Here is a 24,851-nt window from a genome sequence, read left to right as displayed (position 1 = left end):
GGTTTATACATATTATATAAGCGCTGTATGGTAGTGTGATTGGGTAAATGACAAACACATTGTAAAGAGCTTGATACAACCGAGAACTCATTTAAAAAAATGTTGAGAGGTTCAGACATTTTATCCATTTATTGAAAATCTGCACTTGTTGTTGACATAAAGATACATTCATTAATTTTTCTTTGAAATCACTGGATTAGTAAACAGGGATAAGACTGTATGAGAAGGTGTTGTGGATGTTACCTGTTGAACTGTTGGTAATGCCTGTTGGATTCGTAGCTGTTATTTGAGCTAGAAAATGAGAAAGCATGATAATAGATAAAATCATTTGAAGGAGAGAAAAAAAAGTTTTAGGGTTTGTGGCATATCAGCCATATCTAATTAAAGCAGGCTGAACAACTCCATTGTTCAGTGTTTCCTGTAAGATGCGACAGGTGGCTTTAGAAGTAACACTAAACTACATGTTTTGTCCTTGAACAGGTGAATTAGTCTGGCAATATAAGATTCCATTTGTTGCTAGACAGTAGGTGGACAACATTAGCAATGATCACTTTCTCCAACTTGACTTTTGTCAGTAATGTTTCACACTGTTCCTCTGATTTTTGTGACTGGGCTGATATTTAATGCCAAGCCAAGTATTTGCCAGATGCCTAACCAGGTATTTTACGTCCCAACCTTGACCAGGTTTTTTAATGTGTGAAATATTTTGTGGAAATCTGACAGAGTTGGTATGATTACTGGACATGTTGGCAAGCATCAATGCTAAAGGAGTGAGAGTATTGACAATAGATGAAGCTAAGTTAAGTGAAACAGATCAAGCTGACCAAACTGTTGCAGTAATGTTTATTCAAACAGTGAGTACAGTGTATGGAGTGATGTTGTATTATTACCTGTTGAACTGTTGGTAATGCCTGTTGGATTCATAGCTGTTACTGGAGCAAGAAAAATGACAAAACACAAAAATAGGTTGATTTATTTAGATAAAAGATAAAATCACATTCAAAGGCTGTAAGTGGCATTTATGCATACAGCAGAGGGTTTATACATATTATATAAGCGCTGTATGGTAGTGTGATTGGGTAAATGACAAACACATAGTAAAGAGCTTGATACAACCGAGAACTCATTTAAAACATTTTGAGAGGTTCAGACATTTTATCCATTTATTTAAAATCTGCACTTGTTGTTGACATAAAGATACATTCATTCATTTTTCTTTGAAATCACTGGATTAGTAAACAGGGATAAGACTGTATGAGAAGGTGTTGTGGATGTTACCTGTTGAACTGTTGGTAATGCCTGTTGGATTCGTAGCTGTTATTTGAGCTAGAAAATGAGAAAGCATGATAATAGATAAAATCATTTGAAGGAGAGAAAAAAAAGTTTTAGGGTTTGTGGCATATCAGCCATATCTAATTAAAGCAGGCTGAACAACTCCATTGTTCAGTGTTTCCTGTAAGATGCGACAGGTGGCTTTAGAAGTAACACTAAACTACATGTTTTGTCCTTGAACAGGTGAATTAGTCTGGCAATATAAGATTCCATTTGTTGCTAGACAGTAGGTGGACAACATTAGCAATGATCACTTTCTCCAACTTGACTTTTGTCAGTAATGTTTCACACTGTTCCTCTGATTTTTGTGACTGGGCTGATATTTAATGCCAAGCCAAGTATTTGCCAGATGCCTAACCAGGTATTTTACGTCCCAACCTTGACCAGATTTTTTCTTTTGTGGAATAATTTGTGTAAATCTGACAGAGTTGGTATGATTACTGGACATGTTGGCAAGAATCACTGCTAAAGGAGTGAGGGTATTGACAATAGATGAAGCTAAGTTAAGTGAAACAGATCAAGCTGACCAAACTGTTGCAGTAATGTTTATTCAAACAGTGAGTACAGTGTATGGAGTGATGTTGTATTATTACCTGTTGAACTGTTGGTAATGCCTGTTAGATTCATAGCTGTTACTGGAGCTAGAAAAAATGACAAAACACAAAAATACGTTGATTTATTTAAATAAACGATTAAATAATACTCAAAGACTGTAAGTGGCATTTATGCACACAGCAGAGGGTGTATACATATTATAAAAAACACGGTATGTTACTGTATGTACAGATGAATTAGTCTGGCAATATAAGATTCCATTTGTTGCTAGACAGTAGGTGGACAACATTAGCGATGATCGCTCTCTCCAACTTGACTTTTGTCAGTAATGTTTCACACTGTTCCTCTGATTTTTATGACTGGGCTGATATTTAATGCCAAGCCAAGTATTTGCCAGATGCCTAACCAGGTATTTTACGTCCCAACCTTGACCAGGTTTTTTAATGTGTGAAATATTTTGTGTAAATCTGACAGAGTTGGTATGATTACTGGACATGTTGGCAAGCATCACTGCTAAAGGAGTGAGAGTATTGACAATAGATGAAGCTAAGTTAAGTGAAACAGATCAAGCTGACCAAACTGTTGCAGTAATGTTTATTCAAACAGTGAGTACAGTGTATGGAGTCATGTTGTATTATTACCTGTTGAACTGTTGGTAATGCCTGTTGGATTCATAGCTGTTACTGGAGCAAGAAAAATGACAAAACACAAAAATAGGTTGATTTATTTAGATAAAAGATAAAATCACATTCAAAGGCTGTAAGTGGCATTTATGCATACAGCAGAGGGTTTATACATATTATATAAGCGCTGTATGGTAGTGTGATTGGGTAAATGACAAACACATAGTAAAGAGCTTGATACAACCGAGAACTCATTTAAAACATTTTGAGAGGTTCAGACATTTTATCCATTTATTTAAAATCTGCACTTGTTGTCGACATAAAGATACATTCATTCATTTTTCTTTGAAATCACTGGATTAGTAAACAGGGATAAGACTGTATGAGAAGGTGTTGTGGGTTTTACCTGTTGAACTGTTGGTAATGCCTGTTGGATTCGTAGCTGTTATTTGAGCTAGAAAATGAGAAAGCATGATAATAGATAAAATCATTTGAAGGAGAGAAAAAAAAGTTTTAGGGTTTGTGGCATATCAGTCATATCTAATTAAAGCAGGCTGAACAACTCCATTGTTCAGTGTTTCCTGTAAGATGCGACAGGTGGCTTTAGAAGTAACACTAAACTACATGTTTTGTCCTTGAACAGGTGAATTAGTCTGGCAATATAAGATTCCATTTGTTGCTAGACAGTAGGTGGACAACATTAGCAATGATCGCTCTCTCCAACTTGACTTTTGTCAGTAATGTTTCACACTGTTCCTCTGATTTTTGTGACTTGGCTGATATTTAATGCCAAGCCAAGTATTTGCCAGATGCCTAACCAGGTATTTTACGTCCCAACCTTGACCAGATTTTTTCTTTTGTGGAATAATTTGTGTAAATCTGACAGAGTTGGTATGATTACTGGACATGTTGGCAAGAATCACTGCTAAAGGAGTGAGGGTATTGACAATAGATGAAGCTAAGTTAAGTGAAACAGATCAAGCTGACCAAACTGTTGCAGTAATGTTTATTCAAACAGTGAGTACAGTGTATGGAGTGATGGTGTATTATTACCTGTTGAACTGTTGGTAATGCCTGTTAGATTCATAGCTGTTACTGGAGCTAGAAAAAATGACAAAACACAAAAATACGTTGATTTATTTAAATAAACGATTAAATAATACTCAAAGACTGTAAGTGGCATTTATGCACACAGCAGAGGGTTTATACATATTATAAAAAACACGGTATGTTACTGTATGTACAGATGAATTAGTCTGGCAATATAAGATTCCATTTGCTGCTAGACAGTAGGTGGACAACATTAGCGATGATCGCTCTCTCCAACTTGACTTTTGTCAGTAATGTTTCACACTGTTCCTCTGATTTTTATGACTGGGCTGATATTTAATGCCAAGCCAAGTATTTGCCAGATGCCTAACCAGGTATTTTACGTCCCAACCTTGACCAGGTTTTTTAATGTGTGAAATATTTTGTGGAAATCTGATAGAGTTGGTATGATTACTGGACATGTTGGCAAGCATCACTGCTAAAGGAGTGAGAGTATTGACAATAGATGAAGCTAAGTTAAGTGAAACAGATCAAGCTGACCAAACTGTTGCAGTAATGTTTATTCAAACAGTGAGTACAGTGTATGGAGTGATGTTGTATTATTACCTGTTGAACTGTTGGTAATGCCTGTTGGATTCATAGCTGTTACTGGAGCAAGAAAAATGACAAAACACAAAAATAGGTTGATTTATTTAGATAAAAGATAAAATCACATTCAAAGGCTGTAAGTGGCATTTATGCATACAGCAGAGGGTTTATACATATTATATAAGCGCTGTATGGTAGTGTGATTGGGTAAATGACAAACACATTGTAAAGAGCTTGATACAACCGAGAACTCATTTAAAACATTTTGAGAGGTTCAGACATTTTATCCATTTATTTAAAATCTGCACTTGTTGTTGACATAAAGATACATTCATTCATTTTTCTGTGAAATCACTGGATTAGTAAACAGGGATAAGACTGTATGAGAAGGTGTTGTGGATGTTACCTGTTGAACTGTTGGTAATGCCTGTTGGATTCGTAGCTGTTATTTGAGCTAGAAAATGAGAAAGCACAAAAATACGTTAATTAACTTCAATCAAGAAAAACTTTAAGGGATAATACCAAAACTTTATGTCTTTTTTTCCAGAGCAGGTGATCAAACTAAGATTCAGTTTGTGACTTGATGTCGGGTGGATGGAATTTGAGGTTGTCTCTCTGTTTAACAGTACCGCTACATACCAGCAATGTTACACAGCGTTCCTTTAATTCTGAAAACAGGGCTGGTATTTAGTGCCAAGCCAAATATTACCTTTGGCCTTTGATATTTTATTTTCTCAATTTAATCAAGTGACCTTCGTGTTTTTGTTAAACCAAAGTACATAAAAAATAAAAAAAAGAAGGCACTACTGCAGCAACATAACCTACTGCAGTCTGAAATAGTGCAATCTGATGTCAAACAGAAGGAAAAGTTTACTGTAGGAGTTGAGTGCAGATCTGTCTTAACACGTATTGTGTTAATAATGTCTCATTTGTTGGTTGATAATGCTGATATTTGTGCTTGATCCCAAAGATAGATGTGCATGTGTTCCAAACAATTTAACCAAAGACAGCTAAAACATGAGGCATGTGGGCATCAAGTGATTGTGTGAAAAAAAAATGAAGAAAAAACTATGTTACATATGAAACATAGATTTACATATTTTTGGTTTCTGGACATGTGGAATGACAATGTTTTCCCCTTGTGACTGCAGTGCCACCCTCCAGCCTCCAAGTATGGATTTTTTTTCCTTTTCTGTTAAAACTGGTACCACTACTTAAAAGATTAAGCATTCTTTTAAGTTTCGTACAAAAGTCCTTGCATATTTTAAGTCGACAAAATGATATTGCGAGGCCGTACCATAATGATGAAAAAAAGAAACTTGTGTTTAGGAGAGGAGTCCATAAGTTATGTTTATCAAGCTATGAGTCATTTTATGTTCGGAGTGCCTATTTATTAATATTCTCCAACTCAAGTAAGCAACATTAGCATTGACAATTAACCTCTAATCAAAATATGCAAGTGCAGTTGGATACAATGTTCTAGCTATAATCTATAGGCTAACCTCAATTTTGAACTTGAGACAATCCAACAGGTTTTTTCTTTATTGCAACTTGAGCCACACACATGCACATTGCATTTAGATATATAATTGAATGACTTATGAACTATTATAATTTGCTTTACCAAAAAATAAATTATTAAATAAAATCAAGGAAGCTTGTTAATTGAATTGTTTAACATGCTTGTAACCTTACAACCTTTACAAAGCTGTTAGAAGTACGTTTTACTCACCATCACAGTAAGATGAAGTCCCTAACAGGAGAAAAAGATGCAGCGCAAACAAATCCATGACTCCGTGGAAGCTTAGCGTAGCAATGGGTTATCTGTTCTCTTGAACTCTCTTGACAATGAGCCATTTGTCTTTCAGGAATGAAAAACAAGGAGTTCCGCATTTTTCTCTGATCAGCAGTGATAGGAATTTTTCCTGTTCAACAGGTTAATAGTTTTCACAGGCAATTAGTGATGGGAATTTCGTCTCTTTTTAGTGAGCTGGATCATTTGGCTCAGCTCACCAAGAAGAGCCGGCTCTTTCGGCTCTCCATTTTACCACTTGTACCTTTTAGAATTCAGCCAGATTTAGCACTGTTTTGACTTGTGATTTGCATTTGAACACATATCACTTACATTTTGATAAATTCCTCTAGCCAGTTGCATTCACAGTTGTAAAATCCCTTGTAACTCTCTAACTTGTTTGAAGAACCACTCTGCTACACAAAGCAGATAGAAAATCCCTATGAAATCCTAAGCATAGAAATTAAAACAGGACAGCTATTGACACAACTGTCAAAATGGATCCAAATACTTCTTTTTCTGTTTTCACACATCTTTGCACCACACTCCTCTCTCTCTTCACTCCTCCCCCTCCCCTCCTCCTGTCACCGTCTCAGCGCTGCTACCCCTGCCTCTCCCTGCTTGGTGGTATGATCCTTGTCAATCCTCACGATTGGTTGCACAGCATGCATGTGACACCCGTAGCCAACGCCCGGAGCCCCGCAGGTACTTTTCCAACAGCGAAAAGTAAACAACAACAAAAAAACCCAACTCCTATCGTACACTTAAAAGAGCCGGCTCTTTGAACCGGCTCGTTTGAGACTGACACATCACTACAGGTAATGAGAACCCTTGTCGACATGTCAGGACTAGTGTTGCAATAACACTTATGTGACTAAACAAAAGAGTGTGTAAGTTACACATCAGTCTGAATACACAGGTACCAGATACTTTTAATTTCTCATAACAAAGCGACTTCATAGAGTTGTACAGGTTTTTTCTTGTTACCTGTAAGTGTGAGTGTGTACCATTCCTAGTGGCAAGATGGTGACAGCCCAGACTGACAAACGGGATATGATAAGCACCACAACAATTTATGGAAGAGGTGGCTTTTAGAGTACCATTTGAATGGACTATAGCAAAAATGCAATTGTTTCAATGAGCAGTCTTCATAACCCTTGAACTAATTCATTGTGTGTAAACATATGTAGTTTAAAAAAAAGTCCTTTATTAGTCCCACAGTGGGGAATTTCACAATGTTACAGTAGCTAGGACGGTAAGATAGAAAATAGAAGTTGGCGTATACATAATTCTGTGAATGTGCAGATATTGTGTTGTACTGGTTATAGAAAAATAGATACCATATACAATATTAAATGAATCACTTTAGCAGCCAGTATATACACACACAACTGGAATAAATGATTGATATTTACATCAATGTCCCATTGATTGTACATAGAAATATGCACATGATAGGGATGAAATTTCACACTGCTGTTTTTAACATTAAGCTTTACATGCAGCCTGTGGTCTACTGCGAACAGTGCTGGTTGTAAAGTGTAACAACAGCACGGAGGAACGACCTGCTTTACCACTCCAGACATTTTGGATGTTTCAGTCTGCTACTCAAGGAGCTACCCAGTGCTGCGATGTGTCCTATAGGGGGTGGAACAGGTTGTCCGTTAGAGACGGTAGCGTGGCCATCATTCTCCTTCTCACCACCTCGACTGAGTAAAGGGGCATCGAGAAACAAGCTGACTGGGTCCAGTCTTTCCAGCCTTTTCCTGTCCGCTGCCAAGATGCCACTGGCCCACTCCAAAAAAAAGGCTACCTCAGTCAGATCTTAAGGAGTGCCCCATGTAGTTCAATTGAGTTTTACTATGTAGTTGAAGTGGTAATAAATTTGCCGTACAAGTCGTTTTGTCAGACTGTCCTCCACCCCTGGGCCAGTTGTTACATACATGTTTAATAGAACAGCGAGAAGAAAACCTAACACTGTAGATTTCAAATGTGCTTAATTGAGGAAAAAAAAAAAAAAAAAAAAAAAAAAAAAAAACTTACTGCACACTTTATTTTGTTTGCAATTGTATCTTATGATACAATTGAGATAGTCCATTTACAGTAATGCATTTAACAACCAGCTTTGTACATTTAGTTTCAGTATGGACATACAGTGCCGTAAGAATATTAACTTTGAATAAATAGTTTGCATTGCAGCAAGTATAAAGAGTGCAAAGGGATGAGTAACTTTAGAGATGGGTGTGAAAACTTTAAAAAGCTAGACAAACAGATGCCGTATGGAAGTCTTTATTATAATCATTTTCCATTGTGACACATGGAGCATAATGGCAAAAGGTTGTAATCATCTGGATGTCATGACCCCTGGCCATATTCCCCCTCAAGGCATGCATCACAGCTCAGGTTTATGAGTGGGATGCGTGTTCCAAGAATATATGGTGGCCGTGTTGAGTGAGAAGTTTTAAATCAAACTGAAATTGCAATGATTCAGCTACAACATCTCATTGTTGCATTCATCTGTCATTTATACGTGCCAGCTTTCTCCAAACTCTTGAACACTCTTGGCCATAGTACCATCTGGCTTCATCTTGTCATTTGTCTTTCGACCATCAAAGTTTCCACACAGGCCCTCAACCTTCCTTTTATAAAGACGAGGTAGAATGATCTCTGGAGGAATAAAAAAAAAAGGTTTATTATATAAACAATTAACTGTTCACCAAAATTATAAACTGAGACGCTACCTGCATTGCAGCGTCCATTAAAGACCACTGTAAGACCAAAGTCTGTCCTCAGATAGATGTGAGAAGAGCGCTTCTGGATGTGAAGGCCAGCAGTCGGTGTGACAGGAGTTCGAGTTCCACTTCCATCCACCTGCAGGGTGACATTGGATTTTGCCGGTGCAATTTGTAGTAAAAAGTACAAACAATCTGGTAGTCTAATCATCTTTGTCATATTTTGTGCCTACAGACTGCAAACATACATTCTAACTTTTAAAAATCTGTCTTAATCTCTGGTCAAGAGTCAATTTTATGGGTTGCCATGAAATTCAGTAGACATACAGTAAAGGACTGAACTTTGACATTTCACCATTAGCAATTCAACATTTGATGTTAAGTGGTGTTCAGACATGTTACCCAGACAATGAACAACTATACAATAAGTGGAGCTAACCATTTCGAATTGACTTTGCATTGTAACATACGTGAAGATGGCAAATATATCTGCGTTACCATAGTCCTTCTTGCCATGAGAGTATGCACAAAAAGCCTAACAGAACAAAATCCTTGCCTGGCTGAAGTTTTAGACTAGTAAAAGTGACAGATTGAATTGGGGTAAGATTTTACACTATGCCAAAGCTTATCTTTTTAGGGTTTTGAATCATGTTTAAATCCAAAACTATAAAGTAAAATACCAGTGTAGTTGCCACCTATACCTGTTCAGCTTGAGTCAAACACTGAAAATACTTTGCATAGGCTTTGCTTAGACATCTGACTTTTGGATCAATATAAAAAATGGTATTGTATCTCTGGTAAGTGCGAATGCATGAACCACTAGGGAAATAACGGGCAGCTCATAATTGAGTGCACATATCCTCCTCTCTACTGTCATCTGCCACCTTAAAGAGAAAATGCTCAGGACTAGTTATTTCCCTGGGTACTTCTACAAATGTTTGGGCTCAAAATATCTCATACCCCAGTGAAATAATGCAGGAAAATACTTACAAAAAGCTTTCGATTCTTCCTGAACTCCACAGTGTGATTGTACACTCTAATCTTAAGCTCTTGTTGTCCCTTTGCATGATGCTCTTTGCTGTCGTCGTCATCATCATCTTCACTGTGGTCTTCCTCACTGCTGTCACTATGTTGACTATCATTGTTGTCAAGAGTGCACGTATTAATGACCTCAATATAGATATCTGGTAGAGTACTGGGCAAGTTCTTGGTCCTGACCAGCACATAGGAGAGTTTACCCTCAAAGTTATGCTTCATTTCGTCAAATGTTTTGTACTGGGGCTGTCCCTTGATAGCGCACTCACTGAACCCTGTGAAAGCATATGAGCAATAAGAATTTGTGAATAGGGCAGTAATTTAGGTTTATAGAATATTAAGTCATGGCTTATACAATACCTGTCGACTGGCAGTAATATCCAATCTCATTTTGAAGGCAGATAGTGTCATCGTCACACTCGTCATCGTCACAGTTAATCTTTCCTCTGCCATCATCTTCCTCACATTCACATTTCTGACTGCAGTGACTTATGTACCACACCTCATTGAACTGAGAAGAGTATACCAATAGAACATACATTTATATGCTCCATTTGCATTGTTAAGCAGAGAACGCAAAGATGTTAAAAAATTACTTGGACTGCAGATTATCTTAACCATCACTCACATGATGTTTGATGCCATTCCTGTCCACACACCCACATTCCTGAATAGGCACACAAGCCCTCCCTTTTTGTACAAAGCCATCATCACAAACGCATCCTGGCACACAGTGATCATCACGGCAGTTTGCTGGACCATTCAGGTGTTCACAGGTTGAACTACATGCAGGTACGCAAGTAGTGTAATGACTGTTGTCTGTGCAAGAAGGTGCTAGAGAGACAAAAGTATACTTCAAACAAGGACTTTTGATTCCTACCATATAAAGCTTATGTCTATTTATATACACTATACTTCAAATATAAAGGACTGTTTTTTTTGCATCATAGTTTAAAGGTGACATGCCAAGCATGAAATATACATTGTGGGAAAATCAAGCCTATGTTTCACTTGCTTTTGAATAAAACAAAAACTTACTTGGTACAGGCATGGTCATTTGTGGTGTTGCTGTTTGTTCTGGTTTTGCTGCGGTTGAAGAGTGTGGCCTAGCAGTTGGCACTTTTGGTGTAGTTGGAACCACAGGTCTGCTTGTTTGGATCTCTGATTTAGCCGTGGTTGGAAGATGTGGTTTTGTTTGATTTATAGATACAGGGTTAGTTGTTGTTGGAGCTTTGGGTCCAGCTGTGCTTGGTGTGGGCTGTGGTTGAACTGTGGTCACTGGTTCTGGAGCAGTCTGCGGCCTTGCTGTAGGTTGCGCTTCAGTTTTATTTTGGGGTTCTGGTTTAGCCGTTGTTAGCAGAGTGCTTTCTATTTCACTACTTTCTGTTGTTGGGGGTTTGGGTCCAGCTGTGCTTGGTGTGGGCTGTGGTTGAACTGTGGTCACTGGTTCTGGAGCAGTCTGCGGCCTTGCTGTAGTTGTAGGTTGCGCTTCAGTTTTATTTTGGGGTTCTGGTTTAGCCGTTGTTAGCAGAGTGCTTTCTATTTCACTACTTTCTGTTGTTGGGGGTTTGGGTCCAGCTGTGCTTGGTGTGGGCTGTGGTTGAACTGTGGTCACTGGTTCTGGAGCAGTCTGCGGCCTTGCTGTAGTTGTAGGTTGCGCTTCAGTTTTATTTTGGGGTTCTGGTTTAGCCGTTGTTGTTAGCAGAGTGCTTTCTATTTCACTACTTTCTGTTGTTGGGGGTTTGGGTCCAGTTGTGCTTGGTGTGGGCTGTGGTTGAACTGTGGTCACTGGTTCTGGAGCAGTCTGCGGCCTTGCTGTAGTTGTAGGTTGCACTTCAGTTTTATTTTGGGGTTCTGGTTTAGCCGTTGTTGTTAGCAGAGTGCTTTCTATTTCACTACTTTCTGTTGTTGGAGGTTTGGGTCCAGCTGTGCTTGGTGTGGGCTGTGGTTGAACTGTAGTCACTGGTTCTGGAGCAGTCTGCGGCCTTGCTGTAGTTGTAGGTTGCGCTTCAGTTATATTTTGGGGTTCTGGTTTAGCCGTTGTTGTTAGCAGAGTGCTTTCTATTTCACTACTTTCTGTTGTTGGAGGTTTGGGTCCAGCTGTGCTTGGTGTGGGCTGTGGTTGAACTGTAGTCACTGGTTGTGGTGGAGCAGTCTGCGGCCTTGCTGTGGTCTGAGATTGCGCTTCAGTTTTATTTTGGGGTTCTGGCTTAGCCGTTGTTGTTAGCAGAGTGCTTTCTATTTCACTACTTTCTGTGGTTGGAGGTTTGGGTCCAGCTGTGCTTGGTGTGGGCTGTGGTTGAACTGTAGTCACTGGTTGTGGTGGAGCAGTCTGCGGCCTTGCTGTGGTCTGAGATTGCGCTTCAGTTTTATTTTGGGGTTCTGGCTTAGCCGTTGTTGTTAGCAGAGTGCTTTCTATTTCACTACTTTCTGTTGTTGGAGGTTTGGGTCCAGCTGTGCTTGGTGTGGGCTGTGGTTGAACTGTAGTCACTGGTTGTGGTGGAGCAGTCTGCGGCCTTGCTGTGGTCTGAGATTGCGCTTCAGTTTTATTTTGGGGTTCTGGCTTAGTCGTTGTTAGCAGAGTGCTTTCTATTTCACTACTTTCTGTTGTTGGAGGTTTGGGTCCAGCTGTGCTTGGTGTGGGCTGTGGTTGAACTGTAGTCACTGGTTGTGGTGGAGCAGTCTGCGGCCTTGCTGTGGTCTGAGATTGCGCTTCAGTTTTATTTTGGGGTTCTGGCTTAGCCGTTGTTGTTAGCAGAGTGCTTTCTATTTCACTACTTTCTGTGGTTGGAGGTTTGGGTCCAGCTGTGCTTGGTGTGGGCTGTGGTTGAACTGTAGTCACTGGTTGTGGTGGAGCAGTCTGCGGCCTTGCTGTGGTCTGAGATTGCGCTTCAGTTTTATTTTGGGGTTCTGGTTTAGCCGTTGTTGTTAGCAGAGTGCTTTCTATTTCACTACTTTCTGTTGTTGGGGGTTTGGGTCCAGCTGTGCTTGGTGTGGGCTGTGGTTGAACTGTAGTCACTGGTTGTGGTGGAGCAGTCTGCGGCCTTGCTGTGGTCTGAGATTGCGCTTCAGTTTTATTTTGGGGTTCTGGCTTAGTCGTTGTTAGCAGAGTGCTTTCTATTTCACTACTTTCTGTTGTTGGAGGTTTGGGTCCAGCTGTGCTTGGTGTGGGCTGTGGTTGAACTGTAGTCACTGGTTGTGGTGGAGCAGTCTGCGGCCTTGCTGTGGTCTGAGATTGCGCTTCAGTTTTATTTTGGGGTTCTGGCTTAGCCGTTGTTGTTAGCAGAGTGCTTTCTATTTCACTACTTTCTGTGGTTGGAGGTTTGGGTCCAGCTGTGCTTGGTGTGGGCTGTGGTTGAACTGTAGTCACTGGTTGTGGTGGAGCAGTCTGCGGCCTTGCTGTGGTCTGAGATTGCGCTTCAGTTTTATTTTGGGGTTCTGGTTTAGCCGTTGTTGTTAGCAGAGTGCTTTCTATTTCACTACTTTCTGTGGTTGGAGGTTTGGGTCCAGCTGTGCTTGGTGTGGGCTGTGGTTGAACTGTAGTCACTGGTTGAGGTGGAGCAGTCTGCAGCCTTGCTGTGGTGGTTAGTGGTCCGATTGTACTTGCAGATCTCATTTCTTCTGAGGTGTTGGGGATTACAGATGACACTGGTTTTGTAGGAGTCTGTGTATTGCAGTCAGTTTGAGCAGTTACGGTGTCTATTGGGGAAAGCGTTGCATTAAATGGTCGCTGTGGTTCTGGTGAAGCTGAGGGTAGCTTGGCATCAACTGAAGTGCCCAGTGAAGGGGGCTCAGAGCCAGGCACTGGAAATGGACTCAAGGTTGGGGGAGCATGAGTTGTTGGTTTAGCCAGGTCTGCAAAAACATTTCACCACATCAGTGCTCAGTTTTGCTGCGTTTAGAGAGACTATAATGTTGAGTGTTAATTACCTGAGCATAAGCCACGGTGAAGCGATAAATCATCTATGGCCACATCTGACTGATCATCGGAACCTCTTCGGCCCTCAATAATGATCTACATTATAAAGATACAGGTCACAGACCACACTATACACATTAAGGTCTACAGATCCATTATATCCAGCATTTACAGGAGTACAGCATTTTTAGGTTTCCAAAATTCAACACATCTGGCAAAGAAAATATTTAACAGGCATCTCACCTGGAATGTTCCAGTTGATACTATGGCCACCTGAGCAAGGTGCCACAGGTTTCCTTGGTCATTCCTTTTCATCCAAGCTGCAGAAGCCTTTTTGTTCTGAAGCAAATATATATTGATACCCATTGTATCAGCTGAGCCATACATATGATACCAGAACTGCAGACACTGAGGACCAGTTTCAGAACACTCCGAGCTGATGAGCCGAGCTGTGTCGCCATGAGTCACACTGCTAGCCTCTATGTAAACATAATGGCCATCTAAAGAAAAGGATTAAATACATTTTCAGTTTAATACTGCCACACACAAAACTCCCACAAATGTCAATTTTATCCAGTATAGAAAATGCATTACCTCCAGTATGGTCAGCAGAGGGGCCAGTCATCAGGGTAGGGGTAGAACCACTGTTCCATGTCCAGTCAAAAGCATCAGTAACCATCTGACTCCAGCTACATAGGCCATCATCAAAGCTACAGTCGAGATTGCAGACTAAAGGGAAACATTTGCCTAAATATTAACAAGAGCCAAGTACTGAGACACTTACACAGCTTCCTAAAAAAAAAAAAAGTCCAGTTCCCATTTAAAAAGCTGCAAATTCAGTGTTTGACCAGACAGTAAATGTTAATATGTAACCCAACTTAAGCACAAAGAAATGACCCATAAAAGTAGCTTCCTGTGTACTTACTTGGGTATGATGGGACAGCCTCTTCAGTTGTGAAAGGAACCACTGTTCCAATCAAGCTAGACGAGACATCTAAAAGTATTGATTACAGAATGAGTTTAAACCTATTCATCAAGGTTCTTTTTATAAAAAAGAAAAAAAAAGAAATAACTGCACATGTGAAAAGTGCACAAGAAATGTCAATGATTAAATTTAAAAGGATTTGGAGGTGAGCATTACCCGAGCAGGAACGTAAATTGATGGAAATGTCATCTATGGCCACATCGGACTGATCAGTAGAGCCTCGAATGCCCTCCAGTATGATCTGGGAGAAGAAATAAATAAAATAAAAAGTCAACATGATTGTCTTCGCAAGAACTGTGCTCAACATTCAGACAGCACCTTTTAGGTGCATCATTGAAATCTTTCTTACTTGGACTGGACCTGAGACTTTGAGATCAACATTTCCAAAATGCCATTGTGGTCCCTGGTTGTTCATCACAGACCAAAGCTTAGTAGCTTTATTATCTTTGAGCAAGTAGACGTTGAGAGCCATACCTCTGGCTGAACCATACATATAGTACCAGAAGTGTAAGCAGAGTGGGCCGTCATGTTGACACACTGAGCTCAACAAGTGAGCAGGTTCTCCATGAGTTACACCGTCTCCCTCAAGGTACATATAGAAGCCAGCTAGAAAAAAAAAAATTCCATAAGGGTTTGAATCATGTTTATATTAATTTAAAAAAAAAAAAAAAGCCAAAAAAGATTGCATGGTCTCACACTGAGTTTACCTCCATTTGTGTGGTCTTTGTTTGGCCCCGTTAGATTTGATGGTGTGGGTCCAGAGTGTCGTGTCCAGTAAAGACTATCCTGAATTAGCTGCTCCCATCCACAAATACTATTTTCAAAATTACAGTTGATGGGACAGGCTAGGAAAGAGTATATAAATAAGAGAATGAGCCTGTCAAATACATTTGTTTGCCAAATCTATTGTAAGCATCGTCTCTTAATGTACTTGGAAATACACCTTCCCAACCCAAACACTCTTACAAGTCTGATCTGGGGTTGGAGAGGCAAGTCCCAGGGTTGTTGGTGTTGAAGTAGTTACAGGCTTAGCTGCAATAAGAAAACAAAAAGCCAAAAATAAATTACTTTTGCACCTTTTTAGAGTCCAAACTAATAGTGCATTTAGTTACGATCTCCATACCATAACCACCTAAAGCCAATATCCCAATTTATGCTTGTTTAACTTCTGTTACAAAGAGGTCATAGCAGGAAGTCTTGTTACATGCATAGCTCAGATACTCAAAAATTAAATCAAAAAAGTTCATTCATGATAAGCAATTCTAACTAAAGGAAGTGTTAACAGGTCTCAGTGGTTGTATTACCTGAAGCTGCACTCATCTTTGGTAAAGTTACTAAAGAAAAGTCATTTTCAGCTCTGAAATAGGGAAACAGAATAGCCCCAGGTTAATAAAAAATACATTTCACTCAAAACTGATTCAGAAAAGCTAAAATTTTACATGTGTGAATAAAAAAAAAAAAGTCTTGAAACCCACCTGCACACAAACCCTGTCTGGGTTAGAAAGAGTAGAGCGACTATGACCAACAAATGTGTGTCGATGCCTCCAGGCATGGCTGATCCTTCAACGGCAGCTTTCCAGCAGCTATGCCGTTGCTAATGCCCTCTTTGATGAGTTGAAGAATAATGAGAAGGAACTGTTGCAAAGCCGTTCTGTGAAAACGCAGTATGTATAACTTTTTAACTGCCAGAGCAGCTCTATGTGCTCTTGCATTGTTCTCAAAGCAGCGCAGAAGGTTTTAAGCATTTATTCACCCCAGAACAGGTAATCACATTAGTGGGAGGAGACACAGGACATGATTAGGAAACGAATTGGGCTGTAGCATAAAAATGCTCTTAAGGAGGCAATGTTCTACTGTTTATGTTATTTTACAATTGTATCATTGTTTCTAAAATAAAGACAAAGAAAAATTATTGCATTTCACTAGCCAACAGGATGTTCATAATCTGTTGGAAATGTCTTTGATAAAAAAGTAAGTAAGTAGCAGGATTATTATAACTCACCCCTACTGAGACAGACTCCTGCTTGGTTGTTCTGCTGCTCTAGCACAGGTGATTCTTATAAGTGAATTGTTTTTCAGGCTTCTTGACCACTCATTTGAATCAGGTGTGCTGGAGCAGGGAAACATCTAAGACATGCAGGAAAATAGATCAAGGATCAGGATTGGAAGATACTCATACAAAAAGATGTTAGGGTTCATTTCTGTTTATGGTATTATACTGAAATTCAAAGGCACACTTCTGTAAAGGACAACAGAAAATAACTTCTCTTCCCTGTTGTAACCAAACCTTTAAGTCCACAATATCTAGTAAAGATAAGCTAAAAGCATGAGCCACAGGTGTTAACTTGTGCAGTCCATGTTTTTCTAAATGTACACAAGGCATGTGTACATTGTGACCTCATAATGTTGTAAAAAAAGAAAAAGCTTTCAGTAGCCTTTGATAGATTATATTTAGTATGACAGCCAGATAGTACATATCAGTGTAAGAACTGGAGCTAAAAAAAGATAAGAAAGATGAATTGTGTGGGAAGTGCTGTCTGAGTCATCTATTATGGCATTCCTGAGGACCTGTTAGCTTGTGTCAACAAATAGGTCGGTCTAAATGAAATGAAAACATTTTATTTTTTCATTTTGCAAACGAAAAGAAGTCAGGTCTTTGTCAGAGATTTGCAAAGTACCAGATACAAATGTATTGTCAGAGTATAAAAAAAACATTTTGTAGGTTGTGCTTGTTAGCAAAGATGGGGGAACCCGTCTTTACCACAGAGATAACCTAAGGTTCTTCTTAAGACTGCAGATTTCTTAACATGAAAGGCCTTAGTAGAGCATATCTTCCACCAAGGCCAAAGACTTGCTTTAAAAATGAAAGAAAATAATCCAGAGCCAAAACTGAATTGAACAGGTTTTTCCTTTACTTAACTTCATTTCCTCACCAAGTTTGATCCCATTCAACTTAATGTAGTAATTTTGTGTAATATTGTGTAATTTAACCTGCTGACAAATCAACAGGACTTTGAGAAATAGTCAGTGCATTATCCCGTCAAAATATCCCAGAACAGCATTAGGGGATTCATACTGACCTAAAGAGGCTGTATAGACTGCTGCTGATGTTTTGAGCGTCTTTTGAATGTAATTTAATGAAAGATTTGCACTGAAGACTTAAGTGAAAAGCGACACTGTTACACATGTGCAAAAAAAATGAACATACCCAGTTGTTTTTGCTGTTCAGACACTCCGTAAAGTTTCAACCTAAAATGTACAGGTGTGGTGTTAAAAAAAATAAAGACGCTATTTGGGCACAAAACATGCCAGACTTTTATTTTTGGCTGTATTAGTCCATGAGATAGTGTGTAGCCTCTCTGTTGAGGTCAGTCCCAGAGTCAAGTGCATTCAGATCACTTTATGAAGGTGCAAACCTACTTCTGAGCAAACTGCCATGATTCATCTTACTGCTATCCAGTCACCAAAGTGGAAACCTCTGCACCACCCAGATGGTCAACACACACTAATACATTACATGGTAACCTAATAGAAATACTGTAATCCTGTTAAGCACTGAAACATGATTTAATAACAACTCCCATTGACAGCATATCTATAAATCCATAAACCAGCACTTGTCCCCCAACCCCCTGCATGTCTTCAGCCAGCAAATAAAAGCTCCATTAATAATAAACCCTGCCCAGAGAACGTGAGAAAAAGAGCAACAAGGGTCCAAGAGTAAGTATATATAATATACCGGCACTGTGGGCTCCTGTGAGGGTCACTGTACACTGCAGGTGCTCTGATCCATAACTAACAATTAATAACCCCATGTTTGCTATTAATATCTTCTATTTGCCTGCACCACTGTGTGTTATGTAAAAAAAGAACACTGCAGTAAGCAAAATGGGGCAAATGCCCCCTGTGTCCAGTTTTTACAAATCAAAGGTAGACATGGTGTTCTTTTGATACTAAGTGTTCTATTAAAGACTTAATGCAGAACTTGATGAAGCAAATCTCAAGTGACAAATTTCAGTGAGCTGATGAAGACAAAGGTGGGAGGACAGCCTTCAATTTCAGCCTTTTCAATTGCTTATTTTGAAGATTTATTTTGCTGATAGCTATGAGGCAAAAGTCTGACCAGCTGGGAGTTAAGGGCTCAGCATGCTTCCTTTGAGTTGATCAGCGAATGATCCAGCAGCACTACCAAAGTTCTGTAACTTTCCACTTCTCACAGCGATTTTGCAGATTGAGGAAAACAAGGTTAGAAGCATTCTGGCAAACTCTCTGTTTTATTCTTAAAACAAATATGACCTTGTTTAGGTTAAAGCCGTCAGAAAATTCTGTTTACATGGCACTCAGCACAGTTACATGTACAGCTGAGTTGCGCTATGGTTAGAGCTCATCTTAGCAAATTAATCACCATCCTCGTCCCAGTACACATGCAGAAAAAGAGGAATCAATGCAATGCTTTGTACAATATATATCTATAGATATATATCTATAGATAGAAAGATAGATAGATATTTGCAAAGCATTTTTCTGCAGTCTTGGGAAAACTCTACCTCTGGCACCTCTTTGACCCTTTTGTCAGAGTTCAGGCTTACCGGACCTATCCCAAAGGTCACCTCTGCTGGAAAAAGAAATCAATCCACAATGCAGCGTTGCGTCTATGAATAGGTCACTTAGTGCCATTTAAAAATGTTCTTTCTAGTCCTTGGAGATCTCCTCAGTTGTAGCACCCGGTCAAGTTTACAGTTGATTTAGGCACACCCCTTTTTCCATTACTGCATGCCAGCATCAGGTACTATTGCCATCATTCAGTCTTCATTCAAAAACTCACTCATCAAGCTTTGGGATTAGATAAACTTGGACCATGATGTTTCTTCTTTTCACTACCAGACAAATTGTCTAAAAATAGCATCTCATTCATGTCCCAGCTTTGAAGCAGAGCCTTTGTGCCTTTCTGTTGATGGATCATTTTAGAAGCCCAAGGAATATAACTAAAAGTTGAACATTTCTTAAGTGTGTGTGGACATTTTGGGTCTCTGAAGTCCACACAATTGAATCTCTCTTCCCTTGAGTTTATAAATAGAAAGCATGGCTTTCAAAAAAAATGACAAAGGTTGGAGTGTCTGTGAACCTCGCTCATAATCATAGTGGGAAGTCACTTGCACACAGTCAGCATATGAATGTTGAGGACCTATTTAACAACTTAAGTGGGTCTGCAACAATATATTTCAACTCCCCTCTTCAGAGGTGCAGTTTTACAGGAACTGCAATTTATAGTCTCCCGGAAAATGACCTGTTTTCAAATAGGTCTTAGGAATCAAGAGCTACCACGGAAAGGTGAACGAAAGCAGCAGAAAGCCTGTCTGTGGAATGTAAAGTAGGCAGCTTAAGGTATAGGTTAAAGCAATCCTTTCTTTCTTCCAAAATAAGTCCATCAAAACTAATTAGGCCTCAGTATGCATCATCTTATTGATATTCATTGAATCATTTAACTTGCCAAAGCGTTTCTTAATTTCACAGGGACGAGCCAAACTTGTTAACATTTCACCCTCAAGCCTCAAAAGTGTTTATAAAGCAATAAAGCAACAAATAACCTCTGTATCATTCCAATTACGATTTCAGCAAATAACCAATTTAACATTTGTTGGATTTGGGTTGTTTTCCATAATTATTTTGCTTTAACACTATGTGCATCACTTCCAATTTTTTTTCTTTTACAGGTGAAGGTCACGAGCCGTCCTTCCCTTCCTCTCTGTTCCTTCCTTCTGTCACGCTCTGTTGAAAAGTTTCCGTGCAATCTTGCAGGTGTTTCTTGGCCTGTGGTACTTTTTTTTTTCACAAACAAAGCCTGAATTCTCTCTGCGCAGCACGGTTACTAAACAGGCTGTTTAATGAATACAGGTGCTGTGGTTCTGCTCTGCCTATCAGGGAGAAATGATCAATAGTGTAGGCAAGCTGCGTTTAATTGTCTTCTGTCAACACTCTGTGAGACAGAAGAGTGAGAAACACTCCCCACCCACCGCATCCGCCCAACTCAAGGATTTTATTTTGTTTTTATAGGTTTTGTCAGTAACTTGCTGTAAAACCTTACCCTGAGGTATGAAGCTTCTTTTTGCTCAGTTTAAGACAAAAGGCATTGTTCAAGTCACATCAACTGTTGTTAATTTTAGAGCTAAAAGTCTGAATTTATCATATCATTTATTTCCTTTTTGCAAGAAGGCCTCCACATTAAAACTGGCTGTCAAAATGTTTGAGCTAAGGTTGTTTTGTTGTATCTGACCTCATGTTATTTATTCAAGCCACCGGAATCATCCAAAAGCAGTCTTCCCAGTAGCTATGCTCACCTTCTATAGACACATTCACTAGGACACTGAAAAGTTAGTGGGGCAGAACTTTAGCGTTGTTCAATCATTTCACCAGAAGGTGGCACTTGTTCTCTTCTGATGTCCATCTAGGAGAAACAGCCAGGGCTGTGATGGTATTTCTGAAGCCAGTACCAGTCAGATTACACTATGAAAACCACACCTCAAATTTTCTGTGTAATTAAGAATATTATCTCTTCATGTAAGGGAGGCTGCTTACATACGTTTATATACAGAAATTATAGGGCAAGAATGTTTCTTCATTCGGACGTCGGCTGAATTTAGCTTCTGTTGTGTTGTGCCAAGTCTCATGACCCCAAACCTGACTGAGCAACCGATGAATGAATAAGATTATTTATTACAACCACTTATTTTTCTAATATAGTTTGTCACAGTGAGGAAATTCTCATTTTGGGGGTGTGATGAGGATTTTTTTTTTTCAGTGATTCTCTCACTGATAAACCCTGTGGCAAGATACAATGCTGCTGCAGACAGTGGTCTAGTGTCCTGTCTCCCCTCAATTAACTTCAAACTGCTCTCTATTACACGCTACAATGAAACACGCAATTTCATTACCTCACACAGGCCCATCAGCGCTACTAATTGTTTTTCTTTTCATTTTCAGCATCCAACCGTTCCCAGGGGAGCAAGAGTGAATATATTCCATGTTCAGAAAGGTAGAAAGATACAGATGGTGAGAGAAAAAAAAGAAAAGGGGAAGAGCTGGCGGCAGACAGATTCTAGATGTCTAGGGTGTTTGCTGTTTATTGGTCCAGTGGTGAACAGACCTGCAGAGTTCGTATATATAACCTTCAAAGGCCAGGAATCTGATGCACTCAGAGACACTTAATTCACAATAAGCAAAAGGTCACCAGACACAGACACATAAAGAGAGACGCTGTTCTCTACTGAGCTAACTGACCAGTGCCTTGAGTGGCCCCACTTGTCAACACAACAAATGTGTGCTCTTATGCATACTATAAGTATTAATATTGAACTCTAAGCTATGAAAGAGGTAAGTCTTTGGAAAATAGATTTACAGAAGTCTGGAAAGCATGGCTAAATAAAAGAACCACGAGTCTATCATCATTTGGTCTATCGTAGGATGAAAATATTGACAGTGCCCCCTTTTTTCAAGTCGTATCTTAAAGATGTGAAAACAGTGGAGTGACAGGGGTAAAATGGGTATGATATCAGCAGCTCTGAGTCAGGAGACAAAAGAAGGAGGCCAAGAGGTCTTAACTGCCACTTACCTACTTAGTAGGAAGAAGTCTCCTAATTAATAATTCACTAAGTAGTGCAAAAGGGTAGCATGTGGTGATGTCACATTCAGTAGTCTCCCTGCATTGATAAGCAGCACACAATGAATCACTCGGCCTGAAATAAACTTTAATCTCATTTAAACTGTTTTTTTTTCAAAGGTCAGAAGTGGAAATTGGTCTGGGGAAATGTATTTAAGGTTGTAAGGACAGTTTTTATCGATATGTGGACACAATGATTCCAGTTTATCTGCAGTATCTTTTAAATAATAATTACTCTTAAAGGCATAGTGCACTTTTGTTGTCAGTTTTCTTCGTGGGTTTGAATGTGTAATGCAATATAAATACACACGATGCTCTGTCCTACGGTTCCGTAGTGTAGAAAATTGCTACACTAAGGATACAATGTGTTACATTCCATATATTTCCATTCCCCTTTCTAGATTAAGCTTCATAACCTCATAACCTACCATCCCCACACCCCCTGGTACTCCTCATATATGAACAGAATTGAATCGAATGCATCCAATTGAATGTGCCCCGATGACTGAGATGTGAGGCAGGGTCTTCGGTCTCAAACTGAAATCGTTTCGGTTGTGCTATCCAGGATTTGATTCACTCACCCAGCCAGCCGAGACCAGTTTGTGATGAGGTACTGGTCTCCAGCAGAGTTATAGAAATCGCATCCACACTGTTTTTTTACTTTAGCTGAGGAACACAGGGAAATAACACAAGAATGCATAGGCAGAGGCAGGCAGATACAGACAGAGGGAGGGATGAAGATAAGGGGAGAGAAGTCTTGGAACTTCAAGCAGGAAGGTTGCCTACCCTAAATCCTGTGCAGTCAAGCATAGAAGAACAATCAAAGCATACACACACACACATTCTTTGTACAGCTTCTTAGTTGGGTCTCGGCTCCTTCCTGTGATTTACCTTTTTTCTCACTAAATGATGCAGCTTTGGTCTCAAAAGGTAAACATAAAGAAAAGCACCTTCATTTCAATCGAGGTGAAATAAAACAACGAAAGCAGGAAACCTTTGGTGTGGCAATTATTGAGAGATCTGCATATACTTAAACAGCAACACAGTAGCGAAAGGCAAGGCCTCCGTGCTCTGACATGAGGATGTAAAGGAACCAGGCACAGAGGCACCCTGGCAAACTCTCATTATGTTCTGAAAATCCGTCTTCGCCTGCAGCACCCAACCTATGCACCTTTTTGCTCAACCTAGCTGAAACAGATAACAGTGAGCAGCCGCAACCAGGTAGAAAGGGCCACATTTGAATGTCAACCGTCAAATATCAGAAGAGAAGCTACAAATGGCACAGCCACGTCGTGCAGACACAAGTCATGCAGACATGAGTCATGCAGACGCACATTATCTCAACACGGAGCAACTCTGATAAGGTGAATAAAAGCCAAGGGAATTTTAATCACGATATTAGGGATTAGACTTGGGATCTGAATGGCATTAATTTTGAAGTTGCCTATTGCAGAGCTGAATGCAAAATGAACACAATTTATAAGAGATGCATGAAGAATAGTCATGGTTGGTTGTATGTTTTAATAATCGATGCAGTGCTTTATCGATGCAAATGCTGGCTAATTTGTAATTATGCGAATGGGTGCATATTTGGAATCTTTTCTAATAATTCTCTCAGCGTATAACTAACAGCACCCACATGAGCTTATCAGAGGGTGTGAAGTGATGGAACAGGGATCCATTCATGTATCCTACAGAACATCATTATCAGCGTGAGTCACCACTGATTTTGAGTCAGAAATTCCAGTGAGCAATGTGAATTAATACTCAATGTATTCCTGAATAGAACAATCCTCATCTTTTGATTGACTGTCAAAGAAATGGTATTCAGTGATCTTACAATGGTTCTGTGCTTGCATGAGGGTGACTATATTTGCTTAGTGAGATTGGGTCTTTCCTTGAAGGTTACATTTTTTTTCTCATGTTCAAGTGTATCTGAGTGTCTAATAAGAGATATAACATTTGCGTATGTGTTTGCACCACCAGACAAAGGTTGTGTGGCCGTTCCTTTGCTGATAGAACTTCTTTATGGATTTATAAGCAAACAGAAGTAAGTATTGTTTTCCCCACTGACAGAAGGCTATGAATGCATGCTCACCTTGTCGATGAACAATCTGAGATCCACAAAGGAACAATAGCCACCATGTCATTGCCCACCCAGAAAACATGTTCTTTTAAAATGTCAAATGAAAACTGTTGCAAGGATTCAGTTTTGCGTTGATTCAAAATGGGCTCCTCATTTCACAACTATGTCCAGTTTATTTATGGACTCCCTCCATTTTGTGATACAAAGTGAAGAGAAAAAGTAAGGCTATTCAGAAAAATACATTAAATCCATACTGCCCCCCCCCGCACACCCACTCCAAAAGAACTGCATGAAAAGCATTAGGCAAAGGAAAACATATTCTCCGCTCACAATCAACACAACAAATTGTCAACAAATGCCAATAAATGTTACTGACAGACAGTGGCGTGCACAGACTTTTTGAAGGGCAGGGGCAGAAAGAACAAAAGGGCACATATAGTGTGTTCTCGCCACTGTAGAGGGCAGTTTAACACACGTTTTGGCTCCCAAGATGGCAC

At 39.6% G+C, this 24,851-nt stretch overlaps 1 protein-coding gene across 1 annotated transcript in view; it reads right to left on the bottom strand.

Annotated features, from left to right (window-relative positions):
- Positions 1 to 8,438: 8,438 nt before the first annotated feature.
- The window catches only part of LOC140268196 (uncharacterized), a 103,456-nt gene continuing 87,043 nt past the window's right edge, over positions 8,439 to 24,851 (bottom strand). The window contains exons 3-16 of the mRNA XM_072362968.1: positions 15,578 to 15,643; positions 15,319 to 15,456; positions 14,961 to 15,217; positions 14,768 to 14,852; positions 14,221 to 14,355; positions 13,870 to 14,126; positions 13,638 to 13,722; positions 11,256 to 13,562; positions 11,085 to 11,177; positions 10,336 to 10,541; positions 10,068 to 10,218; positions 9,663 to 9,982; positions 8,682 to 8,811; positions 8,439 to 8,607 (exon numbers count right to left, since the gene is read on the bottom strand). Of these exons, the coding sequence (XP_072219069.1) occupies positions 8,465 to 8,607; positions 8,682 to 8,811; positions 9,663 to 9,982; positions 10,068 to 10,218; positions 10,336 to 10,541; positions 11,085 to 11,177; positions 11,256 to 13,562; positions 13,638 to 13,722; positions 13,870 to 14,126; positions 14,221 to 14,355; positions 14,768 to 14,852; positions 14,961 to 15,217; positions 15,319 to 15,456; positions 15,578 to 15,643 (4,373 nt within the window). The 3' untranslated portion in view covers positions 8,439 to 8,464. The remainder of the gene's footprint in view (positions 8,608 to 8,681; positions 8,812 to 9,662; positions 9,983 to 10,067; positions 10,219 to 10,335; positions 10,542 to 11,084; positions 11,178 to 11,255; positions 13,563 to 13,637; positions 13,723 to 13,869; positions 14,127 to 14,220; positions 14,356 to 14,767; positions 14,853 to 14,960; positions 15,218 to 15,318; positions 15,457 to 15,577; positions 15,644 to 24,851) is intronic.

The sequence above is a fragment of the Leuresthes tenuis genome, unplaced genomic scaffold (assembly GCF_036924035.1).
Source record: "Leuresthes tenuis unplaced genomic scaffold, fLeuTen1.0.hap1 SCAF_14, whole genome shotgun sequence".
NCBI lineage: Eukaryota > Metazoa > Chordata > Actinopteri > Atheriniformes > Atherinopsidae > Leuresthes > Leuresthes tenuis.
The sequence above is the reverse complement of the archived record's forward strand: the minus strand, read 5'-3'. Positions and strand labels throughout refer to the sequence as shown.